General features: G+C 49.9%; 1 protein-coding gene across 9 annotated transcripts in view; it reads left to right on the forward strand.

The window, feature by feature from the left end:
- Nucleotides 1–26,161, forward strand: part of Sema4d (semaphorin 4D) — a 101,735-nt gene that overhangs the window by 67,821 nt on the left and 7,753 nt on the right. For 2 of the 9 annotated variants that reach the window (XM_075969641.1, XM_075969642.1), the window contains 13 exons: nt 1,151–1,213; nt 2,697–2,795; nt 7,246–7,339; nt 8,195–8,308; nt 9,201–9,352; nt 10,417–10,592; nt 10,677–10,833; nt 11,959–12,181; nt 13,306–13,421; nt 16,497–16,669; nt 16,746–16,789; nt 18,207–18,536; nt 20,675–20,881. In XM_075969641.1, the coding sequence (XP_075825756.1) occupies nt 1,151–1,213; nt 2,697–2,795; nt 7,246–7,339; nt 8,195–8,308; nt 9,201–9,352; nt 10,417–10,592; nt 10,677–10,833; nt 11,959–12,181; nt 13,306–13,421; nt 16,497–16,669; nt 16,746–16,789; nt 18,207–18,536; nt 20,675–20,881 (1,948 nt within the window). Of the gene's footprint in view, nt 1–1,150; nt 1,214–2,696; nt 2,796–7,245; nt 7,340–8,194; nt 8,309–9,200; nt 9,353–10,416; nt 10,593–10,676; nt 10,834–11,958; nt 12,182–13,305; nt 13,422–16,496; nt 16,670–16,745; nt 16,790–18,206; nt 20,481–20,674; nt 20,882–24,762; nt 24,823–26,161 lie in introns of those variants that run through there. The other 7 variants (XM_075969644.1, XM_075969645.1, XM_075969638.1 and 4 more) reach the window with 5 other exon arrangements.

The following is a 26,161-nucleotide window of genomic DNA, read 5'->3' on the forward strand; positions in this document are numbered from 1 at the left end:
GGAATGACTCAGTCATTAAGAGCGCTCGTTGCTCTTCCACAGGACCCAGGCTTAATTCCCAGCACCCAACCAACAACTGTCCATAACTCCAAGGTCTGCCATCCTCACATAGACACACATGCAGACAAAACACCAAGGCAAATAAAAAAAAAAGTTTAATAAAAAAGAAGAAGAAGCCAGACAGTGGTGGCGCACACCTTTAATCCCAGCACTTGGGAGGCAGAGGCAGAAGTATCTCTGTGAGTTTGAGGCCAGGCTGGTCTACAAAGCAAGTTCCAGGACAGTCAGGGCTGTTATACAGAGAAACCCTGTCTCCAAAACAAAACACAAAAGAACAAATGAAAGCCCAGCTTTGGGGTGTAACTGAATCGGTTACTGTTTTGTTCTGAGTGTGTGTCGCGGTGAGTCATAGGACATCCTTAGGTGTCTTTCCTCAGGTGCCGTCTGTAACGGCGTAAACGAATGCAGACAGATTGTAAAAATATATATACAGCTTTTCAAATTTTGTTATGTTGAGACATGGTCCTGCAACTGGTCTGGAGCTTGTCAAGTAGACTGGCAGCCAGCAAGCCACAGGGACACTCCTGTCTCTGCCTTCCCAGAGTTGGGATTACCTGTGTAGGGCCCCACAATGGGACTGCCAGTGTATGACCCCACCCACACCTGGGATACCAGTGTACATTGCCACACTTGGCCTTTTCACATGGATTCTAGGCATCAAATTCACATCCTTATGCATCACTGCAAACACTTCCCGCATGGAGCCATCTCTCCAGCACTCTGCTGTTCCTCTGGAGCAACTCTGAAGGCTGTGTTATCCTGCTAGTTTGCGGATGATGGTCACAGAGCATCAGGAAGCCCTGGGGATGACTCTGGCCTCAGCATCTGCCTGATTTTTGACCCTCTTCTCGGTCTGACTTTATTCTGGCTGCAAACCTCTGTGCTGAATTGTGTTGTGTGCTTTTTGTTGCTGTCTGTTTTGTCCCAGCGGTTCCTTCTCAGGGGAGGCTGCAGTGAACGGGGCTCTCATGCATCCTTGCAAGTTGTGTTGTGTGCTTTTTGTTGCTGTCTGTTTTGTCCCAGCGGTTCCTTCTCAGGGGAGGCTGCAGTGAATGGGGCTCTCATGCATCCTTGCATTCCTCCCTCACAGGTGTATTGGAAGGTCTCTGAAGACAAAAAAGCAAAGTGCGCAGAGAAGGGGAAATCAAAGCAGGTAATTGTGGGTCACAAAGAACCCGCGTGCACATTTCTTAGGACTTGTATCCTTTCAAGGACCACGGCTTCTCTCTACATGCCCGCCGGGTAGCATGTGATTCTGCTGGGCTCAGTCCTCTTGTCTCAACACATCTGCCCCCCTCTGCCCCCACCCCAACCCCTGTCAGGATTAGTGCTCTCGGGGCAGGCACTGGAGAGGCTTTTTCAAGTGGCCTGGCCTTGTGAGTACCTGCCCACTAGTACCTAATGTAAAATTGGCTACCCCTTTCCACCCCCCATGTTTCTGGGTTCCCCTGCACCCACTGAGGTCTGAGAAGTGACAGGGGTTTGGTTGGCTGTTTTGTTTGGTTGGTTTTGGGGTTTTTTGTTTTTATATATCAGTGTGGTGCCCATTCAGGGAGACTGGGCCTTGGATCCCTTTTCTCAGGCGCTCTGGGTACCCACCTGTGCCCACCCTGGTGCCCTGCAGATACTTCAGATGTTCTTAGACCACAAGAGCCAGGTTGTCCCTGATGGTGGTCATGATGGCTGAGTGATGGCAGAGCTTATCAGTTGTGGACTGATTTCAAAACAAAGATTAAAAGAAAAAAATAACCCTCTAATTTTTTTTTTTAAATTAAACTTCCTTGGTTAAATGTGAACTGAACACTTACACTGCCGTACTGGTCTCTAACTGCTTTGTTAACTCAGGAACTAAGAGGCGGGCAGGCATTATGATGGGCTCGCTGTCGTGCAGGCAATCTGTGTAGCCGAGTGAGCTGCCTTGTACTGCTACATGTAGGGACCCACAATGAACTTGGTAGGGAGCCCTCCTCTGAATGATTCCCCATCCATTTGAAAACGGTTATTGTAAAAAAGAAAGAAAGAACAACTTTCCCTCTTTGACATAATTTCAGGCTATAGCCCATATAATCTGAGCGCTGTTCTGCTAAAATAGCACATGGGTTGCAAACCGTCATCTTTGTTTTCCCACTGGGCCCTCAGGGATGCGCAGCTGGCCGTACCCTCGGGTTTAGCCTTTTTTTCTGACTTCTACTAGTCGCTATTTCTAGTTCTGTGCTGGCGGGAGTGTAGGGTGGGGTCCCCAAAAGAGAAGAAGGAGTCTGTACAGTGTCTGCTTCGGTGATATGGGCACCAAAATGAATGGTGTGCTTAGCAAGGGTAAATACATTGCCGTCTGTCGTGGGCACCCTGGTACAATTTGAGGTCAGCTCTTGTTTGGTGTTGGCTTTGTTTGGTCAACAGATACTGACTGAGCATCTTATTAGGGACAGAGCTAAAGTCATGCCTGGCACTTGAACTGCCTGTGGAGAGTTCTCATTGAAGAGCCTGGCTCACTGTGCAGTGTGCCCCATCTATGGGCACAGACAGAGCAGCCTGAGTAGAGAAGAGGGCAGGGCAGTGGGTGACTGGCCTTCACCATGGGGACATGCAGGTTCTTTGGTGGCTGCCTGTTGATTGTGTGTGTGTTTCCCTTGCAGACAGAATGCCTCAACTACATCCGGGTGTTGCAGCCACTCAGCACCACCTCCCTCTATGTGTGTGGGACCAATGCGTTCCAACCCACCTGTGACCACCTGGTAAGGCCCCAACACGTCCCTCTTATCATGTGCTCACACACCAGCCTGGCCAGGGATGAAAGGAGAGCCAGACTCTCCTGTTCTCTCTGCAAGCCGTATGGACCAAGAACACACAGTCAGACTTCCTACAGCAAGCAGCCCTCAGCCCTGTTCCCCCTGACCAGGGGCTGTGTGCTCCACAGGCTAATCTACAGTAGCCATACTTGCAGTGTGGGATAAATGAATTTATTAAGTACATGGCAAGACAGCATAAAAAGATAATTACCAAGAGATAGATAGATACAAAAATATCAAATTGAATGATATCAAGGAGGTCTCATTAAGGCAGCCTGTTGGAGCTCCCAGCAGACAGAGCCCTGGTCACAGCAAAGGTTCGCTTGGGCGAGGCTTCTAAATAAAAGAACAAATAGCAGCAGAGAGACTACGTCATCAGATAAAGAGCTTACAAACCGAGGGAGTTGGCAGTCACTTCTGCCCGCCCCGCACTGTAGGCACTTTTACATCATGAGATAAATAATAGTAAAACCTCTTTTGTAAACGATTCACCTTCTAGTGCTCTCAAGGGCTTAGTGTTCTTGGGGGTTCTTCATAGTGTTCTTACTCTTAGGTTCTTTGCTGTTCTCTCCCCTCTGTCACAGGGTTGAGGAACAGCCCATCTCCAGACAAAAGCGAAAAGCCTGCTTGGGTCTGCAAGGGGGAGGTACAGCCCTGCTTCCAGAGACAGCTGCTCTGTGTGCTCGAGCAGCCTATGGGAGTTTACAAATACACTGTATATTACAAATCCCTCACCTTTGCCCTTGCCGTGACCATATATTCGACAAAAGACAACTTAAGGGAAGAAGGCTTTACCTTGGCTCACACTTTAAGGGAATAGACAGCATCTCAGAAAAACAGAAGGCAGACAGGGATAAGAAGTAGGGGTGCCCCCCCCCAGAAACTGACTTCCTCTGGTAGGTATCACTTCTACAACCTCCCCCACCATAGTACCACCTGGAAACAAACCCATGAGCCCGTGGGAGACATTTTACAAATAAACCATAACAAATATGAATGAAACATACTATATGGTTTTCCTCTCTTTGCTGGGCATAGCTCCAAAAATCTCCACTGAATGACAAAACCTTGGCTCTTACTAAACCTTAGTCTGTGTTCTGATGACCATGAAGCTCGGCATTTGAGGAACGGTAGCACGTACCATGAGGGTCTGCTGAACATGGGGGAGTGACCACCCTGGAGGGACAGGGCAAGGAAAGGAGGCAGGAGACTTAGTTCATTGCTCTGCTGCAGTTGGCTGCAGATGACTGGAACCACAGACGGGGGAAGAATCCAAAATGAAAAGCTTCATTCACCTAAACCCTCAATTAGCTGAAATTCAAAACCTGTTCCCAGTTATAGTTCAGCTAGAGGCTAGGCATCCTAGCATGCAAGAGATATTGGATTTTGATCCCCAGCACCAAACATATACTTATATAAACATAGACCATATACATATCCACCATACATACAGAACACACATACACACACACACACACACACACACACAGAGTCAGACATATAACCAGACAAAACACAGACTCATTAAGCATTCACTTAGGCAGCTAGGGGTGGTGAGGCAAACCAGAAATCTCCAGCGCTTTTGGGAAACTCCTGAGTATGAGGTCAGCCTGGGTTATAAGATAAAGCTCAAAAGATTCTCTCCAAAGGAAAAAAAATATCAAGAGAGAATTAAGAAACTGAATACTGTATAGCTGTCTGGGGGAGAGAGCCACTGCACAGGTTTACCCGACTGACTGTATTCTCTGATGCAAAAAATATTAGCACTGTGTGTGTCTGTGTGTCTGTGTGTTCTGTGTATATGGTGTATGTGTATGTTCTGGGATGTAAAGGCCCTTGGTCCTCAAATATAGACATCTTAAGTAGAAAACAAGGAAAGCAGACAGAGAGGTGTAGTAGAGATGTCTTCACATTGGCACCTCCTGACTAAACCCTCATTGGTCTAGTTGGAAGTGTCAGCACTATGGTTTACACGCCAAAACAATACCTGGGTATGGGGTAAGGGAATAGAATGCTTGGCTTAAAACTAGACTAGGAAATTCTAACTTAAAAAAGAAAAGAAAAAGAGAAAAGCTCCAACCTCCAGCACAGCCCACCCCTGTGGCTTTTTGTGCGCCTGGACCACACTGTACCATGTGCCATTTTTTGCATGTGTGTAGCTATTCATATTTGTAATTGTGTGAGTGTGTGTACACTTGATAAAGTGTGAGCCGTGGTTCCCATAGGCCTTTGCAAGAATCTCTTAAGAATGGGGGCATCTGGTCAGATGGTACTGGTGCACACCTTTAATCCCAGCACTAGGGAGGCAGAGGCAGGAGAATCTCTGAGTTTGAAGCCAACCTGGACTACACAGAGTCCAGGACAGCCAGGGCTACACAGAGAAACTCTAACTTGGAAGAAACAAAATAAAATAAACAAAAATTGGGGACATTTTCCTGCACAACTGAATTCATTATTGTAGCTAAGAAAGCACAGTGGTTGTTAGTCCCCTCCGTCTTTCTCCCCTGTGCAATAGCTCAGAGCGGGCATAGCCCAATAGCCTCCAGGCATCCCTGTGAGGTTTGATGACAGATGTGTATTATTATCTGGGCCACACTGTCACCCCAGCTCATACTTCCTAACCTGATTGGTGACCTTTACTGCTTTTACTGGACCATTGGGCATGGCAGCCATTCTTACCTGTGAGGTTCTGTGTGCTTGTTGGCCTGTGGCTTCCAGCCAGCTGTTTCTGGCAGGGCTGGTAGCTCCTGACTGGTGGACAACACTGCTCCTCAACCTCTCCAGTCTGTTAGGTGTACAGTGCCTGCCCCCTGTGAGCTTCCTAACACTCCTGAAGTGCTGGCAGGTTGCCCTGTGAAGTGGCTCGTGTCTCTTCTGTTTTTCATCCGCTATACTCTTCTGTAATCAGAAGTGGAAATACCTTATCACTTGTGGGCATTTCCCCCAGTTTGTCACGTTTTCCCTGTATGAGAACATTCTGATTCATTTGTATTAATGTTTGGATGTATCTGTTTTTTTCCTTGTATGTGTCCTGTTTCTTGTTTTATATTTGCCAACTTGTCAGAAGTTAGAGTTATCTGAGAAGAAGGAACCAAGGTTGAGAAGATACCTCCCTCAGGTTGGCCTATAGGCAAGCCTCGAGAGTATTTTATTAGTGATTGATATGGGAGGCCCAGACCACTGTGGTGTATGAGAAAGCCCGCTGAGCAAGTCACAAGGAGCAAGCAGTATTCCTCCATGGCCTCTGCTGTGTCTTTCCTCCAGCCAGAATTTAAGGGTTCATGCTTTTAGTAACACCAGTTTGCTGTATAATCCCACCTGCCTTGGTGATCTGGCTGAGGCAAACACAGACTCTTCTATTCCTGTCTTTTGTTTGTTTATTTATTTGTTTGACACAGGGTTTCTCTATGTAGCCCTGGCTACCCTGGAACTTTCTTTGTAAACCAGGCTGACCTCTGACTCAAGGGATCCACTTGCCTCTGCCTCCCGAGTGCGGGGATTAAAGGTGTGTCCACCCACTCCCTGCTTTTATTTGAATCTTAACTAGTAATGAATATCACACAGCATATGACAACTATAAGTGTATGCATATGTATGGCTATAGCATAAATACAGCTTAAAGAGGCTGAGGTTTCAGAACTGGGCTTGGAGAGTCTGTGTTGATTTCACATGAGACCAGTGCTGGGAAGGAGCTGCTGCAGTCAAGTGTTTGAGAGCAAAGTAGGAGAGACCGGCTCCGGTACATACCAGGTGATAGTTTGGTGTGGAGGGCCAACCATCACAGTGTTAGATGCCCATTGCTTCCTGGGGCCAGATGGGGAGGTTACACCTTCTCCTGGGGTCTGCTTTCCCAGGCGTTCTTAATGCAAATGTATGCCCTGACTCTCAACTTCCTCCCGATGGGGTCACAGGGTGGCTCCCTTTTCTCTTCCCAGGAATAAGTTGCTTATCAGTTTGTTTTGGGTGGATGCTGTGGTGTGCAGGTCCAGCCTTGTAAATGGAATCTCCTAGGGCAAGACGCAGCCTGGAAACCGTTGTTTTATAGGATATGATGGGGCAGCTTAGAGCACGGCGTGGCCTATGTTGTAGCGAACTTGGTTTTGCCTTTAGTAATCAGAATGGATCCTGATGCTGCTGGGAGTGGATGAACAGAGGTGAGGATTCCATGGTTTTTGTCTGGTTTGTGTTGCCCATTTAGTAGTGTGGTTGAGCAAGCTGAGACTCTGTGATGCGGCCCAGGTTCTCTCATATGCTTGAGATGTATTTCAGGCGTCACTGCTCCCAGTGCTGGACCCACATGGTCAGGGTGCATTTGCTCCCCACTTTTGGACTTCATGGTGTAAGCACATGTCCTCAGCATCCAAAGGTCAGATGTTTTCTTTTTCTTCCACTGTAGAACTTGACGTCCTTCAAGTTTCTGGGAAAAAATGAAGACGGCAAAGGAAGATGCCCTTTCGACCCTGCCCACAGCTACACGTCAGTCATGGTTGGTGAGTCCTGCCTTTGGGGCTCCTGCGCTTTCTGAGTTTGTGGTGGCCCACCTGGGACACTCACTAGCTCCTCTCACAGAAGGTGAGCGTCCCACTGCACAGGCCCCTCAGTATGAGCTTTGGAGCTCATCATTCAGGCTCCTCTGCAGTATCCCATGTGCACAGCACCTAGATGCTCCTGGGGCCGTGGCGCCTCCTGCTGTGGTCTCGCACTTCAGAGGCGGGTGGGTATGTGCTGTTGTATGGGACAGTTCCCCTGGGATCTGACAGCCAGCTTCAATCTTCACCATCAGTGTACAACAGCCAGGGAACTTTGTAAGACATCCAGTACTGTATTATAAAACGGGCATCGTGTGAGGTGGCGCACAGTCGTGCTCAGAGTGTGTTTAAAGTAGGGTAGGCTGGCCCATGCTGCCTGGCGGTGTGGGTGCCTCGGCATCTCTTTGGACTTAAAGTGCTTTCTACTTAGGATGGCTTTCCAAGGTGTCGAATGCTGAGGAGTGTCCTTTTCAGCTGTGGGAATTCTCATTGGTGGTTAGCTATCCTATGACCCTTTAACCTAGAAAAACTTAATTAAATGTGACGACTGTGGTTGTCCTGGTAAAAGAAAAAATGTTGATGTAGGAAGCAGAAAGGCATCACAGGAGTCAGGGAGGCCTCTTTCTCCGAGGGATTAATGAGGGTATAAATAGATCATGGTAGCCTGGTGAGGTATGATACCTGGTGGAGGTGGGAGCATAAGGCTTGCTTATAGGCCAGCCTGGGCTAATGTCGAGATCTTATGCTAAACAGCCTCCTCCACAGGCAGAAGGACTGACTGGGTTTCCCCGCTCTACTCCCTTTTCTCCACTGCAGGGGGAGAGCTCTACTCTGGGACATCGTATAATTTCTTGGGCAGCGAACCCATCATTTCTAGAAACTCCTCCCATAGCCCCCTGAGGACAGAATATGCCATCCCGTGGCTCAATGGTAAGAAATGTGTGCTGCTAGCCTCATGGGTGTGCCATTTCATTGTTCCTCTGCCTGTCCCCACACCATGGGGAGCGGGGTGGGTGGGGTTGGGGACTGTGGCTCATGTCGGATCCTAGGCAGTAGAAACTCTGTGGAACTGCTCAGGACCCTTAAAACAATCTGCTAGATTTGTTTTAAATCTGTTTTCTGTCGCACCCCTACGCTTCACACACACACCCCCAAATCAATTTGGGAATCTTTAATGAAGCTCTGATGGGAAGAAAGCAGACATAGGGTTTAGGGTGTGGTCAGTTTCCAGTGTGATGTGAAAGGGGGAGCCTCTGGGGTCAGGGCAGGTGTATTTAGATGTTATATTACTGAGAGACAAGCATGTCTGCTGTCTGACTTTAGGGTGTAGATGATGGGGGTGGCTACTTGTGGGTCTTTTCTTGGGGATGCTGGCCAGTGAGATCATGGTCTTTTTGAATGCGGCCCCTTGATCTGGAGTCAGACCCTGGGGTCTGAATATGTAGGAGACAACCAGTTCCTCCTTGGAGTAGGACGTCCCCAGGACTTGGAGTCTTGGTATCCCTCCAGTGGCTGACATTGCCTGATCTGGCTCTTGTGTAAGTCAGCAGATTCTCGCTGGCTCTGCAGCCCAGCTCAGTAGGAGGCCCCCCTGGCTTCCTCTGTAGCACCCTCCGTGCACCACGCTGAAGCGGAGGAGGGAGGCGGGCAGCTTCCAGGTCTGGAGTTTACTAGTTTGACATGTGCACCGTATAGATATCCTAGAATGGACGCCTCCAGCCCCTAAGGCTGCACTGGCCAGCCTGGGACATCGTGGGGAGCAGGTAGAGAGGTGGCAAGGTGGCTTTGTGTACAGGGCCGATCCTGTGATACTGCTCTGCAGAGCCTAGCTTCGTTTTTGCGGACGTGATCCAGAAAAGCCCAGATGGTGCGGAGGGTGACGATGAGAAGGTCTACTTCTTCTTCACGGAGGTGTCTGTGGAGTACGAGTTCGTTTTCAAGTTGATGATCCCGCGAGTCGCCAGGGTGTGCAAGGTGAGTGCTTTGCCCTCTCCCCAGGCCCAGTTCCCACCCATAGTCCCAGACAGGTCCCAGACAGGTCCATAGTCCCAGACAGGTCCTATTCCAAGATTCCTGTCTCTGGGAATCGAGGCTCAGTGGGAGATGGAACAATGACTGGTGATTAAAGTGGCAGAGCCATATGGATGCTTACTCTCTTAAGACTAAGGAGGATTGGGAAGGTGGGGTAGTGGTTAAAATTCTTGCCACAAAGGCAAAAGGACCAGAGTTCTGATCTCCAGAATCCATGTAAATGGATTGCAGGTGGACCCCTGTAATGCCAGCCTGGAACAGGTCTGATAGAGGGACTCCCCTCATCAGCAAGCTCTGAGTTTGATTGAGAGGCCTTGTCTCAAAGAATGAGGTGGAAGATTTCTGTTACCAACCTCAGGCCTTCAAATGCACCCACACGTGAATCCATATGGAGGCGCACCACACGTGCATATACATGAAAGGAAAAAAAATTGAAGGGGGAGAAGAAAGCATTAATCCTTTCCATGTGTGTGACTAATCACGGGTAATTGAAATTACAGGAGACAAGGCCAGGAAGGGAGCAAGTGGTTCTCTCCAGCCCTGAGTCGTCTGCAGTTCATGAACTGCCTCTTAGTCATTGGCTCACTCAAAATGAAAAACATCTAGAACTTTGTCTAGAATCAGGCAGGCGGAGGGGACGTGAAAGGGTCTCTCAGTGGTGCGCTCACATGCCCCCATGGTCTGCCTGGGTCAGGGTCTGTGATGGGAAGGAGGCCACCCATCACTTGCCCAGCTCTTATATGCTCCTTTGTGGGTCACAGCTCAGAAAGCTGCGGGAGCCAAGTCCAGTAGCACTTGTGTGACACTTGGGGTGACAGATGTGGTTGTTTTGGTTGTCATTGAACGTGTCTCTTTTGTGTTCTGTGATCCCAGCCCACGTGGCAGTAGCAGTGCGCTTACGTCTGCAGCAGACTTGGGCTAGCCTGGTGGGTGGGGCATATGAACTGGCTGTTTGTGTGGCTGGTCATCTGTGCTGCCCCTACCACGCACTGTCTCTGGCATTCTAGGGAGACCAGGGCGGCCTTCGGACTTTGCAGAAGAAATGGACCTCCTTCCTAAAGGCCAGGCTGATCTGCTCCAGGCCAGACAGTGGCCTGGTCTTCAACGTACTGCAAGATGTCTTTGTGCTGCGGGCCCCAGGCCTCAAGGAGCCTGTGATCTATGCCGTCTTCACCCCACAGTTGTAAGTTAGTTCCCTTGGCAGTTGGGGGCTTCCCCCCTCCCCGTGATGACCTGCTACCCTCCTGACACGGTTTCCCCATCACAGGAACAATGTAGGTCTGTCAGCGGTTTGTGCCTATTCACTGGCCACGGTGGAGGCAGTCTTCTCCCGTGGAAAATACATGCAGAGTGCCACGGTGGAGCAATCTCACACCAAATGGGTGCGCTACAATGGCCCGGTGCCCACTCCCCGGCCTGGAGCGGTAAGCAGGGTTCCCGGCTCCAGGGAGGGCTTATCTTCCCTTTGGGTCTCCAGCCCCAAGTGTGTGACTGCAGATTCCCGAGCTTCCTTGCAGCCGGTTGCATGGCAACAGGAGTCTCTGCACTGGGCCTGGGGTTGAAGAGTGAGGCTTGTTCTTTTCTGATCTCTTCCACGTGAACAGGGCTCACTGCATGCTGCCCAAATGAGAGAGTACCACTGGCCTGGGTTCTTTTGAGAAACTGACATTGCGCAATGGCAGGTTCACTCAATTTCCCGATTTCTACAAAGAAACCTCGCTTGTCAGCAGAGCCTATGCTGTCTCCTGAGGCAACCTGTTCGTTAAACAACAGGCGTCACGTTCTGGCCTCCTAAATATAGTAAATTTAAAGCAAAGGAAATTCTAGGGTTGCCTGCATATTGTCGCCATGTGGTGAATGGGTGTGTGGGGGTGGCTTTTAGATAGTGCCCTATCTGGCTCTTGATGCTCTCCCCAGGGCCAGCTTCTCTGTGGGTGGCTCCCCCCGGTTAATCTGGTGGGGTGCAGTGTTCACTGAAACATGGCTAAGGAGCTGGGACAAAGAAAAAAAATTCCAGCCCCTTTTCCTTTTGTCCTACTTAGAATTTGGTTTCCCCTTCCTCCCCCCCCCCCCACCTCTCCCCGTGTGCATGTACGTGTTAAACAATATTTAGCATGTTCTCTTCTCGCAAGTGTTTTTTTTTTTTTTTTTTTGGTTTTTCAAGACAGGGTTTCTCTGTGGCTTTGGAGCCTGTCCTGGAACTAGCTCTGTAGACCAGGCTGGTCTCGAACTCACAGAGATCCGCCTGCCTCTGCCTCCCGAGTGCTGGGATTAAAGGCGTGCGCCACCATCGCCCGGCTTCGCAAGTGTTTTGAATTGGAGAGGTTTGCTGAGTGTTTTCATTGACACCTTATTCCTCTGTTGCTCTAAGACAGTTATGTCATGTGGCTGTGCCTTAAAACCACTGCTCCTGTCCCCGGAGGTCACCTCAGCCCTGTTCCTCTTTGGAGAAGTGTGACTGTGGCCCTCCAGGGCTGCTGATGCAGCCTCTCTTCTGTGCTCAGTTGGAGCTAAGAGGGCGTGTTATCACGCTGCTTTTTCCCCCACAGTGCATCGACAGTGAGGCTCGGGCAGCCAACTACACCAGCTCTCTGAATCTCCCAGACAAAACACTGCAGTTTGTAAAAGACCACCCTCTGATGGACGACTCGGTGACCCCGATAGACAACAGACCCAAGCTAATAAAAACAGATGTAAACTACACCCAGATAGTGGTAGACAGGACCCAGGCCTTGGATGGGACCTTCTACGATGTCATGTTTATCAGCACAGGTGGGTTTCTTGGTAAGACTGGGAAATTCACGAGGTCATTTATGGGCAGATCTGGTAGATCCAGGTGCTGGAAAGGTTTGGGACAGCATGAAGGGATTTCTGAGACATCCCTGCACCTGGGATTCTGAGTTTCTGTGACTATCAGCAGGCACCTGGGGCACTTGTTACATATGCAAGTCCTGGCCTGTGGGACAAAGTAGTTCCCGTTGTCATGGAACCAGGGATTAGCCTGGTATTTCCTCATTGGTAGTGGGAGACCCTGCCCCCGTCTAGTCTAGGAGGAGCCAGGCTCCATTCTGCCCTGATTAGCCTTAGGAGGCGGCACAACTCCAGACAAGTCTTCGGGGATGGCGGTGAAGAGTTGGAGCTTAGCAGCTGGCAGCGCCCCAGGACCCACTGCCCAGATGACTTGAGCATTTTGCTTTCGCCTGCCTGTCTGGGCCCAGTCTCGCCAGGTGGAGTGCAACAGCAGCCACCTTACAGCGAATGTGACTCAGGTGTCAGGATGTGACCTTACAGGTGAAGGTCTGTGGCATCCACCCTGGGGCAAGGGTGATGCTTTGTGGGAAAACTGGAGTTCTTGTAACTTGAGCTCCTGATTATTTATTTTGCCAAGTGCTGCTCTCCACTTCTAAAGCAAAGGCCTTGTTGAGGGAATGACTTGAGCCTGCGGGAGTGTGAGTGGTCGCCATCAAGGTTGGCGTCTCCTCTCCTCTGCTCTGGCTGAAAGCAACTTAAAGGAAGGGGGTGTGTTTAGTTACAGTCCATCATTTCGGGCAGTCAACCGGGAAATTCAGCAGCGAGTCACATTGCACTTACAGTTAAGACCACAGAAATGAATGCACCCATGCGGCCAGCTTGCTGGGTTGCCCTATGCTTACCTAGCTAGCTTCCCTCACTTATATAGTCCAGGACTACCTGTTGTGGGGGCAGTGCAGTCACAGTGGGTGGGGTCTCCCCATGTTAGTCAACAATCGAGACAGCCCTCCACAGACAATGCTACAGGCCAGCCTGATCTAGGCAGTTCCTCTGCTGAGGCTCTTTCCAGGTGATTCTAGGTTGCAGTAAGGTGAGCCTTAAAACAAGCGTTTCCCTCCTTGCTAACCTGGGTTTCGACCTTGCAGACCGGGGAGCTCTACATAAAGCTGTCATCCTTGGGAAAGAGGTGCATGTTGTCGAGGAGACCCAGCTCTTCCAGGACTATGAGCCGGTCCAGACTCTGCTGCTGTCGTCAAAGAAGGTAATGTGAGCTGGGGCGGACCCGGCTGCTTGTCTTCATGGTGAGGACTGGCTGGGATGGCGTCTCAAGGTTTGGCAACCTCTGGCCTAGATGAGCCGGCCTTTGGACTCTTGACAGCATTCTTCCATAGGATCTATAGCTTGGGAAGGAGTCATGGCAGAGCCGAGGAGGTTGAATATACTAAGCCACTAGAGCCGGTAGCTGGCACTTTTGGGTCATCTCTAACCTGGGGAAACATGTCCTTGTGCCTCGAGCCTGAGAGAATGTGGACTGTGCTGTGGGACATGGTACATGTGCTGATTTGTAATAGCTCACCCTGCGGAGCTCCCAGCACATTCACTGACAGGCTTGGTAGGCTTGGCAGCCAGAGTCTCAGTCCCAGGTGCCCAGCTTGGTACTCTGGCTCCTATGAGCCATCGAAACACAACGATGGTCAAATCAGCCTGTGGAAGCCACACTATGTGTTGCCTAAAGTTTTCATAGATCATAAAATACTCATTTTTAAAATGTATTCTCAAGCAATTAAAAATGTAAACCTCTACCAGTTATGGTAGTGCATGCCTTTAATCCCAGCACTCTGGAGGCAGAGAGACAGGTGGATTTCTATGAGTTCAAGGCCAGTCTGGTATGCATGGTGTTTTTCAAGACAGCCAGGGCTGTGGAGAGAGGGGGAGCTGTGAAGAGACAAATAATATATATATAAATAATACATAAATAAGTTACATATAAATTATTTATTTATTTAGAGCCCCTGAATGGGACATAGTGCTTCACACCTGTAGTCCCAGGCCTTGGCAGGTGGAGGCAGGAGGATCAGGAGTCAAGGCTGGCCTGAGCCAAGTGAGACCCCACTGCAAAAATAAAAGAAGGTATAAAGTCCTTTAGTTGGTGGATTGTATAGAAATGGCCTGGGAACTTGCTGTCCCTTGTCCACTGGCCTTGGGAAGAGGTGGCCACCACATATTATAGCTAGGATAGGGCAGTAAGGTACAGAATGTGGGCTCTCCCAGATCTCGGCTGTTCTGCGTGTTGCCATGTGTTTCTGGGCCTCACTGTATGGTCCTCATAAGGTGATCTCTGTATTTGTAAGCTTTCCATGAATGTGACTGTTAAGAGGACATGAGCCTCGTAGGTGTGGAGGACTGGGTTTGAGAAGCACAAGACCCAGAGAAAACCAGGAGCAGGGCCAGCACCTCCCTGCTGACAGATGCCACCTGCCTTGCTCCATGCCTACCTGCCAAGGTGCTCCCTGTCCTTGCCAGGACTCTGATGTGATCCACTGAGAGACAGGTCCTGGGTCACCCTTTTGGCTTCAGATGCCAGTGCTAGCTTCATGCCCGTACCCTTGTCTTTGATGCCTGGCTGGTTTTGAACTCTGGCCTGGCATTGCCTTTCCCTATGGACTGCATATCCATGGGCCCCCATGTTTGTGATTTAGTTCCCTTTAGGGAGATAGCCACCACAGATAGCAAGGGGCCATCAGTCACTTACCTGTGTGCTGCACTTCTGCCAGCACAGGTGGGTAGCTGGACCTGGCCTGCAGCCAGTGCCGTGACATGTCGCTGTCCTGGACGTCAGTGCCTGGCAGGGACTGAGCTCTGTGTGGCTACAGTGCAGCACCATGACTGGTTTTGGTGACTCTTCCCTCACAAATACAGGCAAGCAGAGAGCACATGACAGTGTCTCTTGCTGGGTGGAATTTGCCTGCTTTCTGTTTCTTCTTTGCACGACGTCGATGGGTGTGGTCACACTGGCGTTCTGGATTCAGAGATGAGTGATCAGGACTCGTCCTTATCACAGGTGTGTACTTTCACACCTGTGAGACAGGACTGGCCTTTGAAGGCTGTGCCTTTCGGCTTCTAGCTGCAGTGCAGTGTCCTCTACTGTAAGTCCAGGAGAGCAGTACTGGTATCAGATTGGGAGTGGGAGGAAGCTGAAGAGGGCTGTTGTGAGCTTCTCAAGACACAGAAGTCTCTTTACCCCAGGGAGGGCACCACGGATGGACCAATCTAGCTCAGTGACCCAGTGAGTTTGGGGGAGTTACCTACAGGGTATGAACGAGGGATTATTTACAAGAGTGTGGGTGGCTCAGAAGAAGTAGCTGCGTCAACAGACAACCTACTTTAGCACAAGTAGCATTCCAGAAGCTGCATCCGTAGAGCTATCTACACAGCTAGCAGGCAGCTCGACAGGTCTTTCCTCTCGCCAGACCAGCGGTTGCTTAGTGCTCACGTAACCTTGGGGAAGAGGGACTTGTGAATCTTACAACTTTCCAGCTTCTGAAGTTTCCTTTAGTTTTTGAATCTTGTGAACCTCCCTCTGACCTCTAGGAGGGAGTGTTTCAGTCAGGGGAAATAGGGATAGAATTGTCTTTTCTCGGAAGAGAGGCTGGTGCAGAAATCCAGTGCCCTCAGCCCGAGCCAGCCCAGATGTGGAAGGGTGATGTCAGATCCCAGGCCCTACGGATCCTCGGGTGCTCTTTGAGTCCTCCCGGGACACTGCACCGGCCTGTGTGTTTTTATACAAGATTTCTCTCTCAGTTTGCTTTTCTGTTGCTGTAATAATCAACCCTGACCAGAAACAGCCTGGGGAGGACAAGGTTTGTTTCAGCTTACCCTTTCTAGGTCCATCAGTAAGGGAAGCCGGGACAGGAACTGAAGCAAACACGCGGAGGAAGCTGCTTACGGACTGGCCCTGTGGCTTCTGCTTCGCTACTGTCGTATAAAGCCCAGGACTACCTGCCCAACGGTGGCACCACCCACAGCAGGCTGAACCCACCTGCATTAATTAGCAGATATGAAAATGGCCCATAGACATGTCCACAGGCCAATCTGATATAGGCAATTTCTCAACTCCAGTTCCCTCTGCCCAGGTGTGTCAAGTTGACAATGAAACTAATCAGGAAACTGTCCTTTAGGACATGGTGGTGAGGCCTTGTGACCTGTTCTGAGCCAGGGAGCCCTTCCCTCCTGCAGTGTTTGAGTGCACCGTGCTTTCCCCGGGGTTGGTAGAGAAGCTGGCAACCCCACCAGTACCTAGTCCTCCTTACACCTGCTGTTTGTCTCCCACACACAGGGGAAGAGTTTTGTCTATGCTGGCTCCAACTCGGGAGTGGTCCAGGCTCCCCTGGCCTTCTGCGGAAAGCACGGTAGCTGTGAGGATTGTGTGCTGGCGCGGGACCCCTACTGTGCCTGGAGCCCAGCCGCCAGGGCCTGTGTTACCCTGCACCAGGCCGTGGGCTCCAACAGGTATGAGTACAGACGGGACTATGTGTATGTGCCCCGTAGACAGGCTGGAGAATAATGGGTGCCTATTGTCTTCCAGGGCCTGGATTCAGGAGATGAGTGGTGACACGTCCTCGTGCCTGGGTGAGTGGCCCTCCTTTGCCTTGCTGCTCAGGATGTCAAAGTTCCTGGTCTTTCCATTCCACGCCGCTCGTGTGCATTTGTTTTCCATTCTCCTCCCTGAACAGAGGTCAGGCGGCATGCAGCAGACCTGTGACCTCTCCTTGTGGTGGACCTGTGGTCTTTCTCTGTCCCTGTGATTCCAGCAAGAGTGCTCCAAGCCACACAGGGTGTATCGGGTCACTGGAAGGCATGTCCTGCCCCACACCAAGCTCCTCTGCTTAGCTGGGCTCCTTAGGCAAAACCTGAGATTAAGAATGAGAAGGAAGGAGCCCTTGGGTATGGCCAAACAGCCCAAATTGAAAACCAGTGATTCGGGAACATTTGGTGCAGGGTCATACTTCAAGGAGAAAATCTTACACTAGAATGGTAGTTTCATGTGTAAAATGTCATTTAAAGTAATTTAAGGCTGGAGAGATGACTGTTTGTAGAACCTGACTTCAATCCCAGAACTCATGTAAAACAGCTGGCCATGGTGGTTTGTGCCTGTGAGCCCAAACCTGAGGAGGGCAGGACAGGTGGATCCCTGGAACTTGCTGGCCCCAGACAGCCTAGCTGACTTAGCAAGTACCAGACAAATGATGGATCCTGGCTCAAAAAAGGGAAAAAAAAAGATAACTGTTACCTGATAGACTTCTGGCCTCTATATATGAACACACACTCGCGCACAGAAAATTGTACAAAATTCCCTCCAGGCTACGTGTATAAGGTGTCACTATATTACAAATGAAATTTCATATTTAGATTTTGGTCCCCTTCCAAAGATAGCGGTGTCATTTTATATATGCAAATATCCCCTACCCCAAACTTTTTCCCGTCTCTGTTATTTCCAACAAAAGACACACTTATAATTAGTTCCTGTCCTCTTGGGGGTCCCACTACTGATGGCTGGCCATTGGGGAATAGCCGTGACCAGAGGTAGACATAGTATCTCGCAAGGCTTCTGCTAATCTGCCTTCCCAGCACATGAGGTCAGATGGGCCCAAGCCCTGTGCCCCCTTCCCTCACCAGCCATGTCACAGACATGTAAGAAGAGGGTCCCTGGTTGCTGGCTGGCCTACCTCAGCCATTAGCAGATCATTTGGCAGCTGACCCTGGGTACTACTGCAGATGGAGGAGCTGACCAGTGCACAGCCCTCCAGCCTGCTGAGCTTTCTGCAGGGACAGAGTGAGAATAGGGACTTCTCAGAGCTGTCACCGAATTCTTCATTTCTGGGGGCTGCTGCCGGGTCTCGGATATCTTTATCTTGGTCCTGAAGATTCCATCTGGCTCCAGAGGGTGAAACTCTCTGTCGTCCTGTGGGTATTAACCTGTTTTTGAGAGCAATTGAGTCGTCAGATGGAGTTGTTGATGCTGAGCACATTTATTTTGATGTTCCAGATAAGAGTAAAGAAAGTTCCCATCAGCATTTTTTCAAGCACGGTGGCATAGCCGAACTCAAATGCTTCCAAAAGTCCAACCTGGCTCGGGTCGTGTGGAAGTTCCAGAATGGCGAGTTGCAGGCTGTGAGTCCCAAGTATGGCTTTGTGGGCAGGAAACACCTGCTCATCTTCAACCTGTCAGAGGGAGACAGTGGCGTGTATCAGTGCCTATCGGAGGAAAGGGTGAAGAATAACACAGTCTCTCGGCTGCTTGCCAAGCACATCCTGGAAGTAAAGGTGGTTTCTCAGACCCCCACGTCGCCTGCCTCCCAGGCCGTTCAGACAGAAGGTAGTAGGATCACTTCCAAAGTGCCAGTGGCATCTACCCAGGGGTCCTCTCCCTCTACCCCGGCTCTGTGGGCAACCTCCCCCAGGGCTGCTACCCTACCTCCCAAGTCCTCCTCCACCGGTACATCCTGTGAACCGAAAATGGTCATCAACACGGTCCCCCAGCTTCACTCAGAGAAGACGGTGTATCTTAAGTCCAGTGACAACCGCCTGCTCATGTCCCTCCTACTCTTCATCTTTGTCCTCTTCCTCTGCCTCTTTTTCTACAACTGTTACAAGGGCTACCTGCCCGGACAGTGCTTAAAATTCCGCTCAGCCGTGCTGCTTGGGAAGAAGAAGCCCAAGTCAGATTTCTCTGACCTGGAGCAGAGTGTGAAGGAGACACTGGTGGAGCCTGCGAGCTTCTCACAGCAGAACGGCGACCAGCCCAAGCCAGCCCTGGACACTGGCTATGAAACCGAGCAGGACACCATCACCAGCAAAGTGCCCACAGACCGTGAGGACTCCCAGCGGATCGATGACCTCTCCGCCAGGGACAAACCGTTCGATGTCAAATGTGAACTGAAGTTTGCAGATTCGGATGCTGATGGGGACTGACACCGGGGCGCCCCAGGCCGTGCCCCGCAGTCTTCGTGGAGAGTGTCGTGTTGAGCCCATTCAGTAGCCGAGTCTTGTCATTGTGCGCCAGCCTCAGTCCTTTGTCTCTGTTCTCTTGGGTTGAGTCTGTGACTTGTCCCTCTTTGTCCTTTTGGGAAACAAATATCTATTCCAGTCTCAAGTCCTGCAGTTGTCGGAGCGCTTATTTAAGATGAACCTGAGCCCTTTGTGTGCTGGGGAGCGATGGCCGCCTCTGTGGGCCGAGAAGAGTAAACCTTCCTCTTCCCTACTCATAGCAGCCACTAAAAGATAATTTAATTCCAGATTGGAAATGACCTTTTAGTTTATCAGATTGGTAACGTATTACCTGCTGTCCAGATTGGCACGGACTCTTTCTTTCACTTAATTATTTTTTAGGATTTTTTGTTCTGATTTTGTTGATGTCTTAGGTCATTTTTTTTAATTACTGAAGGAGATGTTTTAATATTCATGAGAAGATGAGCATTTTCTAGATTTTTGTTATATATGGAGATAAAATATGGCTTATGTCGCTTAAGATTCTCAGGGATAGACTTATTTTTGCTAAATGCATTCTTTCCTGCTGTTAGGAATGTAGGCCTGAAACTGTCTCTCGGACCCACTCACCCTTCATTTTGGTGGGTTTTTGTTTTGTTTTTGTCTTTTAATCTTACACATTTTGAAGGAAGTACCATTTTCCAAGATTGTCTTTCTGTGCTTTTTTTTTTTTCCTGCCGTACATCTGCAAGGTGGGTATTGAGTAAGGGCAGGTGGCCCAGTGGCTCTGGGTGGCGATTGAGCTGGTCCTGTATGGGGAGGAGGGTTAGTACCCCGATGGCCCTGCTGCTGTTTGAGATCTGCTGCCTGATGGATGGAGCCTTCATGAGGACAACCTTAGTTCTTGATCACTTCCTGTCTCTCCTCCATTACATCTCACATCACTGCCCTTGGACTTCCGCCTTGACTGTCCACGCAAGACAAGACAGAAATGGATGAGGTAGTTGAGCCCCCAGCCCTGGGACAGTGACCACAGCATCCCGTGTGGCGGCCGCTGCTGCAGCGTGACTTCTGCCAGTGTCTTTCAGGATGTGACTGGGCGGTACGAGCCTAGCATTTGTTTCTCACTCAGTGTGTGTGGAACACTCATTCCATGTAGAGAGTGGTGAACTCTGGATTGCCTGTGCCGGGTAGACGCTCATCTTCAGCATGCCATGGTCTCATCATTCGGTGTAAACATTTGTGTTTATAAGATTTACTTTGTTTTTATTTTTCTACTTTGAACTGTATACATTTGAAAAGTACCCAAATAAACCAGAAGCTTTATCGTTGACTGGGCCAGCCTCTCCTTAGTGGAGGCTGTGTGGGCCTCCTGTCCCAGGGTGATGGCTCTGGGTGGGGGTCGGCCCTCGTTGCTTTTCTTTTCTCATCCCTAAGTGTCTGTTTCTTGCTTTACCTTCTCTGGCATGGGACTTGTTCTGATGACTTCTTCCTCATTCCTCAGTGCCTTCTTTTCTGTCCTCACAGCCTCATCTCCTAAGTCCTTTCCTCCTCCTGGCTCCTCCTCTCTATCCTGTCTGGGCCCTGACTCGTCTTCTCCCAGAAGTCCTTGGCCAGCCTTGGACTCAGGGCCCAGCAGCCGTAAGCGGGTTACCTTGCTGCCACCCTTCCTGAGTGACCAGGCACAGCAGGTGCAGGCGCTGGGAACCTTCTACCTCTTCTGCCAAGCCACAGGTGAGTTGAGGGCCCAATTGTCCATGGCTGTCCCTTACTGCTCACCACTTAGCCTTACCTTGGCTTGGTTCAGCATCTGTACTTTCAGCCCTATTGATATTTGTAGATGGAAGTTTCTGTCCTGCCCCGTCCAGTAGCCGTTCAGTCCCAAAAAGACACACAGAGGCTTATATTAATTATAAACTGTTTGACCTATTAGCTCAGGCTTATTATTAACTATCTCTTACAACTTAAGTTAACCCATAATTCTTATTTGTGCTTAGCCACATGATTTGGTACCTTTTCTTAGTGCAGCTGTCGGAAGCCACCAGTTTGTGGCAGTAGGACAGCGCAACTGAAGGAATTCACCAACCTGAGCAGCAGGACAGTGGAACTGTGTTAACTCACATGGCCAGGCCTCTGTGTTGGTGGAGTTTTCCATTAGACTGTCAATCAGCTTCGTCCTGCCAACCTGCCAGCCGCTGCCCAAGTAACCACACAGAGACTTAACTGATTTTAGCTAGCTCTTACTGCTTAAATTAACCCATTCTTTTAATCTGTGTGCTGCCTGGGGCTCGTTTACCTCATCTCCATACTTCCCATCTTGTGTGCTCTGCTTCTCATGGCCTCTCTTTTCGACCCCCGAGACTCTGCCCCTCTTCTTCCCAACATTCTCTCTGCCCCCAAAATCCATCGGCCAATCAGCTTTTTATTAACAATGAGAACAGCATATCTTTTTTTAAAGGTTTATTTATTATATATACAGTGTTCTGTATATATAATACAGAATATATGCATGTGTGTCTGCAGGCCTGAAGAGGCCAGTTCTCATCATAGATGGTTGTAAGCCACCATGTGGTTGCTGGGAATTGAACTCAGGACCTCTGGAAGAGCAGCCTGTGGCTTTAACCTCCAAGCCATGTCTCCAGCTCTGAGAGCAGCATATTTACAGTATATAGAAGGATCATTGCACAGTACCGCTGAGGCTGGGCCTACACGACCTCCATCTACTCCTGCCAGCAACACCGCTGCCCTCACCATTTCAGAGCTACCGTGAGAGGCTGGAGATGTGTTCTTCATACACTTCCATCAGCCTTCTCATGGCCAGACTTAGGGAACAACAGAGACTAGGAACCATAGCTGGGGACTGTGGGGACCAGAAGAACTGGTACCTGAGTACTTCTGGCAGAGTGTACCTGAGAACTGAATTGGGAAAGAGCGTGCTCCTTTTCCAACCCCTCAGAATGGACTGAGCACGTGCTGGGGAGATGGCTCAGTGGTTAAAGTACTCGCAGTGAAATCGTAAGGACCAGAGTTCTCATCCCCAGAACGCACCTCGGAATTCCAACCTCGGAAAGTGGAGATGGGATCCCCAGAGCATCCTGCCTGGCAAGACTAGCCAGGTAGCTGTGCTCTGGGTTTGATTGAGAGACCTCGTCTGTGATTCAGGTGGAGAAGTGAGGATGATTCCTGATAACTCAGGCCTCCAGATGCACATACACACACGTGCACTCATACACATGCATACAATGTGTGTGTGTGTGTGTGTGTGTGTGTGTGTGTGTGTGTGTCTTGAGCAGATACAGGAACAAATTCCCTCCCTTGCCCTCTTTCTCTTGTCCTTTCCACAAACTGGCCACCTCTGGGGCCTTTCTTTCCTGCCCTGTCCTCTGCCGAGGCCAGGCAGCTCACGGGAAGGCATTGTAAGCTTTGGTGCTGTGCTTGGCTGGTTATGGCCAGGTGGGCTTTGGCGGTGTGAACGCGCAGGGGCCTCTGCTGTCCCTGTGCAGGTGGCAGGCTTGGGCCTGGGTCTGCAGACAGATCTGTCTGAAGCAGAGGCTCATGGGGCTTCAGACTGAACTTGCTGCAACTTTTCTCCAAGAAGCAGTGTGTGTTTGGGTTCTGTCTCTGGTGTCTGCTGAGGAAGCAAAGGCAGCTGTGCCAGGTGAGACTGCCGTTGCCTCTCCCAGCGCAACCACAGCCTCATCCTATAGCCCAGGGCAGGGCAGGTCGGGAGCCGTGACCTGGGTTTTTCTCCTTCCTAAAGCAGCTGCTTGCCTGATGGTTGCTCTAAATGGCTTGGGGCTGGCTGATTAAAGACCTGGCAAGCTGTTTTTAGAACACGAGACTTAAAGAGAGGGTGGATAGGGAATCTTCAGGTCCTTGGCTTGTGTCCTGGTGCTCACACTGGCTCTGCTGGTTACCCTGAGCTATCTTGGGGAGCCTCTCCCCTCCAGAGGGTTGATCGGGGTCAGATAGTTAGACTTGCACTCGGGGCTAGTCTCCTGCCCTTGCTCCCACCCAGGGCCTCTGTGTCATCTGGATTGGATGAGTATGCCCCAGGGTCTGAGAGGCTTTGAGACACCCCTGCTGTGGTGAGATGACCAGGGTAGGCTGCCGGGGAGGCCAAGCTGCCCACAGCCTAGAGCTCGCTGGACCTGGCACTGCCTTCCCGGTGCCTTTAGAAAGTCTGAGTCTGTGTGGGCCAGCACAGCACCGAGGTCCCTGTGCAGACGCAGCCGGGTTCCTGAGGGACTGGAGCTACTGTATTGCCCCAGTTGTACTGCAATTGCTTCCCAGGTGTCTTGATGTAACTGCTAGGTTCATGTTTATTCTGTCCTGCTGCCGGCTGCCATAGGGTTGGCACATGTACACCATCTACCACACCACACACATCCCATACACACACCACATATGCCATGCCACAACACACTCCCACACTCCACACACATCACCAATACTGTGTTACATCATATATACTCATATATACCGTATATAGAATACACACCACATATACCACACTACATAGACCACATCCCATCTACTACACCACACCACACCACAAGTACCAAACCACACCACACACCACGTATACCACATCACATATGCCATACATCCTACTTAACTATGCCATACATACAATACACATACTCCAAACTACATACCATGTTACACATACATGTACATAGTATTTACTCAGTCCATAAACACCACATACATCACACAAAGACCACATACACACAGACACACCACATAGCATATAGCAACATAAAACACCAACACCACAAATCACCCACAATGGAAAGCACCAGTCAATGTTGAAAGAGGGCCACTTGTTCGTTTCCTGGCCATCTGGCGGCTCAGACCCAAAATAATCACACAGAAATCACTGCTTGGCCCATTAGCTCTAGCTTCTTCTTATTGGCTAACTCTTATATCTTAATTTAACCCATTTTTAGTAATCTATGTATCACCATGTGGCTGTGGCTTACCAGATAAAGTTCCCAGCATCTGTCTCCATCGGGCTATATGGCTTCTTCTGACTCTACTTTCTTCCTCCCAGCATTCAGTTTAGTTTTTCCTGCCTAACTAAGGTCTGCCTTGCTATAGGCCAAAGCAGTTTCTTTATTCATTAAATGTAATCACAACATACAGAGAAGAATCCCACATCAAGTCAACACTATGTGCACACCCCTACACAGCCACTAAAATAGACACTCACAAACAGCGGTAATACCATACACATGACAGCCACTATAGACACAAACAGCATACCACAGGGCACATACCTTTGCCCACCCTGGTAATCTAAGATACTAACTTTAGGTCTTTTACTAATGGCATAAGCAAATCCTTTTACCCTTTTACCAAGCAAGGCTCCAGGCCGAGCACCAGCATGTCTGGGGTCCCTTCAGCTGGCCCTTTAGCTTCACTGGGAGCTTTGGTATGGGTTTGGGGCCTTCTAAGAGAGCTAAGGAATTGGGTGGTAGGGACTACCAAAGCTTCTTCCTCTCTGGGCCTCCTGTGGTCACTACCCAGCGCCAGATGGCACAGCACTGGTGGGGATGTACTACCCACTTTTAATGCTCCTTCTTCCTCTCTTTAATTTCTGCACTCAAAAGGAATTGGATAGTAAAAGAACGAACGAGAGTAAGTACCACTTCATCATCTTTCATGTCTGACAGTTATGCAGGATTTAAGTTTATAGGTGCTTAAGTCTGTCCTCATGGGGTCTGTGGCCAGTACATCCTGCATGCTCTCATTTCACAAGAACTTGGTCTTTGAGGAGCCTTGCAGTCGGACGTTCCTGTTCTTGGGGTTTGGTGGTTAGTTCCAATTCGGGCTACCTGGATTCTTTGCCTGGGGGTTTGGTTGTGAGAATACTCCTGTCTTCTATGTTAGGGCAGAGCTGGTGGATGTGGGGAGGCTGGGCTTTAAACACACACACACACAGTGTCTCATGGTCATCCCTTGGTTATAACAAGAATTAGGTCAAGTTGGATTTTAGATTGATGCTCATCTGCAGAGGAATGACTAATCCAACATGGTTTCATGAAAGGCTTTGAGTGGCTACATAGAAGGGAGCCCTTGGCCCTGAGATCTGCAGGTGCACACCCAGGATTCTAGCAGCTGTGGATCCGGGTCCACAGCTGCACCTGTCCTGGACAGGTAGAGGCTGTATCATGCCACTGTTCCCTAAACAGACCGGTCCACCGCTATTTAAGTGGTGTTTGTATAGTAGTAGGCACTGTAAATCTAGAGACAACTCAAAGTCTTCAGGATGAGGTATGTGTAGGTCTTCTGCAAACATCTTTTGAAGTCCTCAGGGATCTGGAACTGATGCCCTGCAGGTACTAAGAGAAGTTGATTTTTTTTAAAAAGTGAAATGACTATATAGGGACCTTGGTTTAAATCCAAGTAATGGCACCATTTGTATGGTGCAAGAGGGATCTTTGTTGCAGGTCCCATGGTGGGTGAGGTCCAAACCATGGTGGGTGACAAAATACTCCATGGAGACAGAGTTTGGGTATAGAATTTATTGAGACAAAGGGAAGAGGGGACAGGAAGGAGAGAGAGAGGAAAGAGAGGGAGGGAGGGAGGGAGAGAGAGAGAGAGAGAGAGAGAGAGAGAGAGAGAGAGAGAGGCAGAGACCTTACCTTAGCTCCAGGGGACCACAGCTAGTCTGGAGCAGGGAAGCTGAAGGGAGTGTAGGCATTGTCGAGAATCAGGGTCCCCAGCAAAAGGTGCCCTTGTTCGTGCCGGTGAGGTGCTTAGCCCAATCCAGGCAGACCTGCCTGTGGGGTGTGTGTGTGCATCAGGAGATGACACAAAAGTGGGGCCTGGCTGAAGGGTCCTGGCCTGACACAGCACATACCCAGCGACAGGAGCAGACAAAGTGCAACATCACTAGGCTGGTTTGAACTGTCAGGCCATCTTCAGCCCAGTCCAGGGCAGGGCCAGTGAGTGAACCATGTATGAGTGCCTTCTCCTCCATGGTGGATGGAGTGGAGCCTGTTCCAG

Source organism: Microtus pennsylvanicus, chromosome 4 (genome assembly GCF_037038515.1).
Source record: "Microtus pennsylvanicus isolate mMicPen1 chromosome 4, mMicPen1.hap1, whole genome shotgun sequence".
In the NCBI taxonomy this organism is placed as follows: domain Eukaryota; kingdom Metazoa; phylum Chordata; class Mammalia; order Rodentia; family Cricetidae; genus Microtus; species Microtus pennsylvanicus.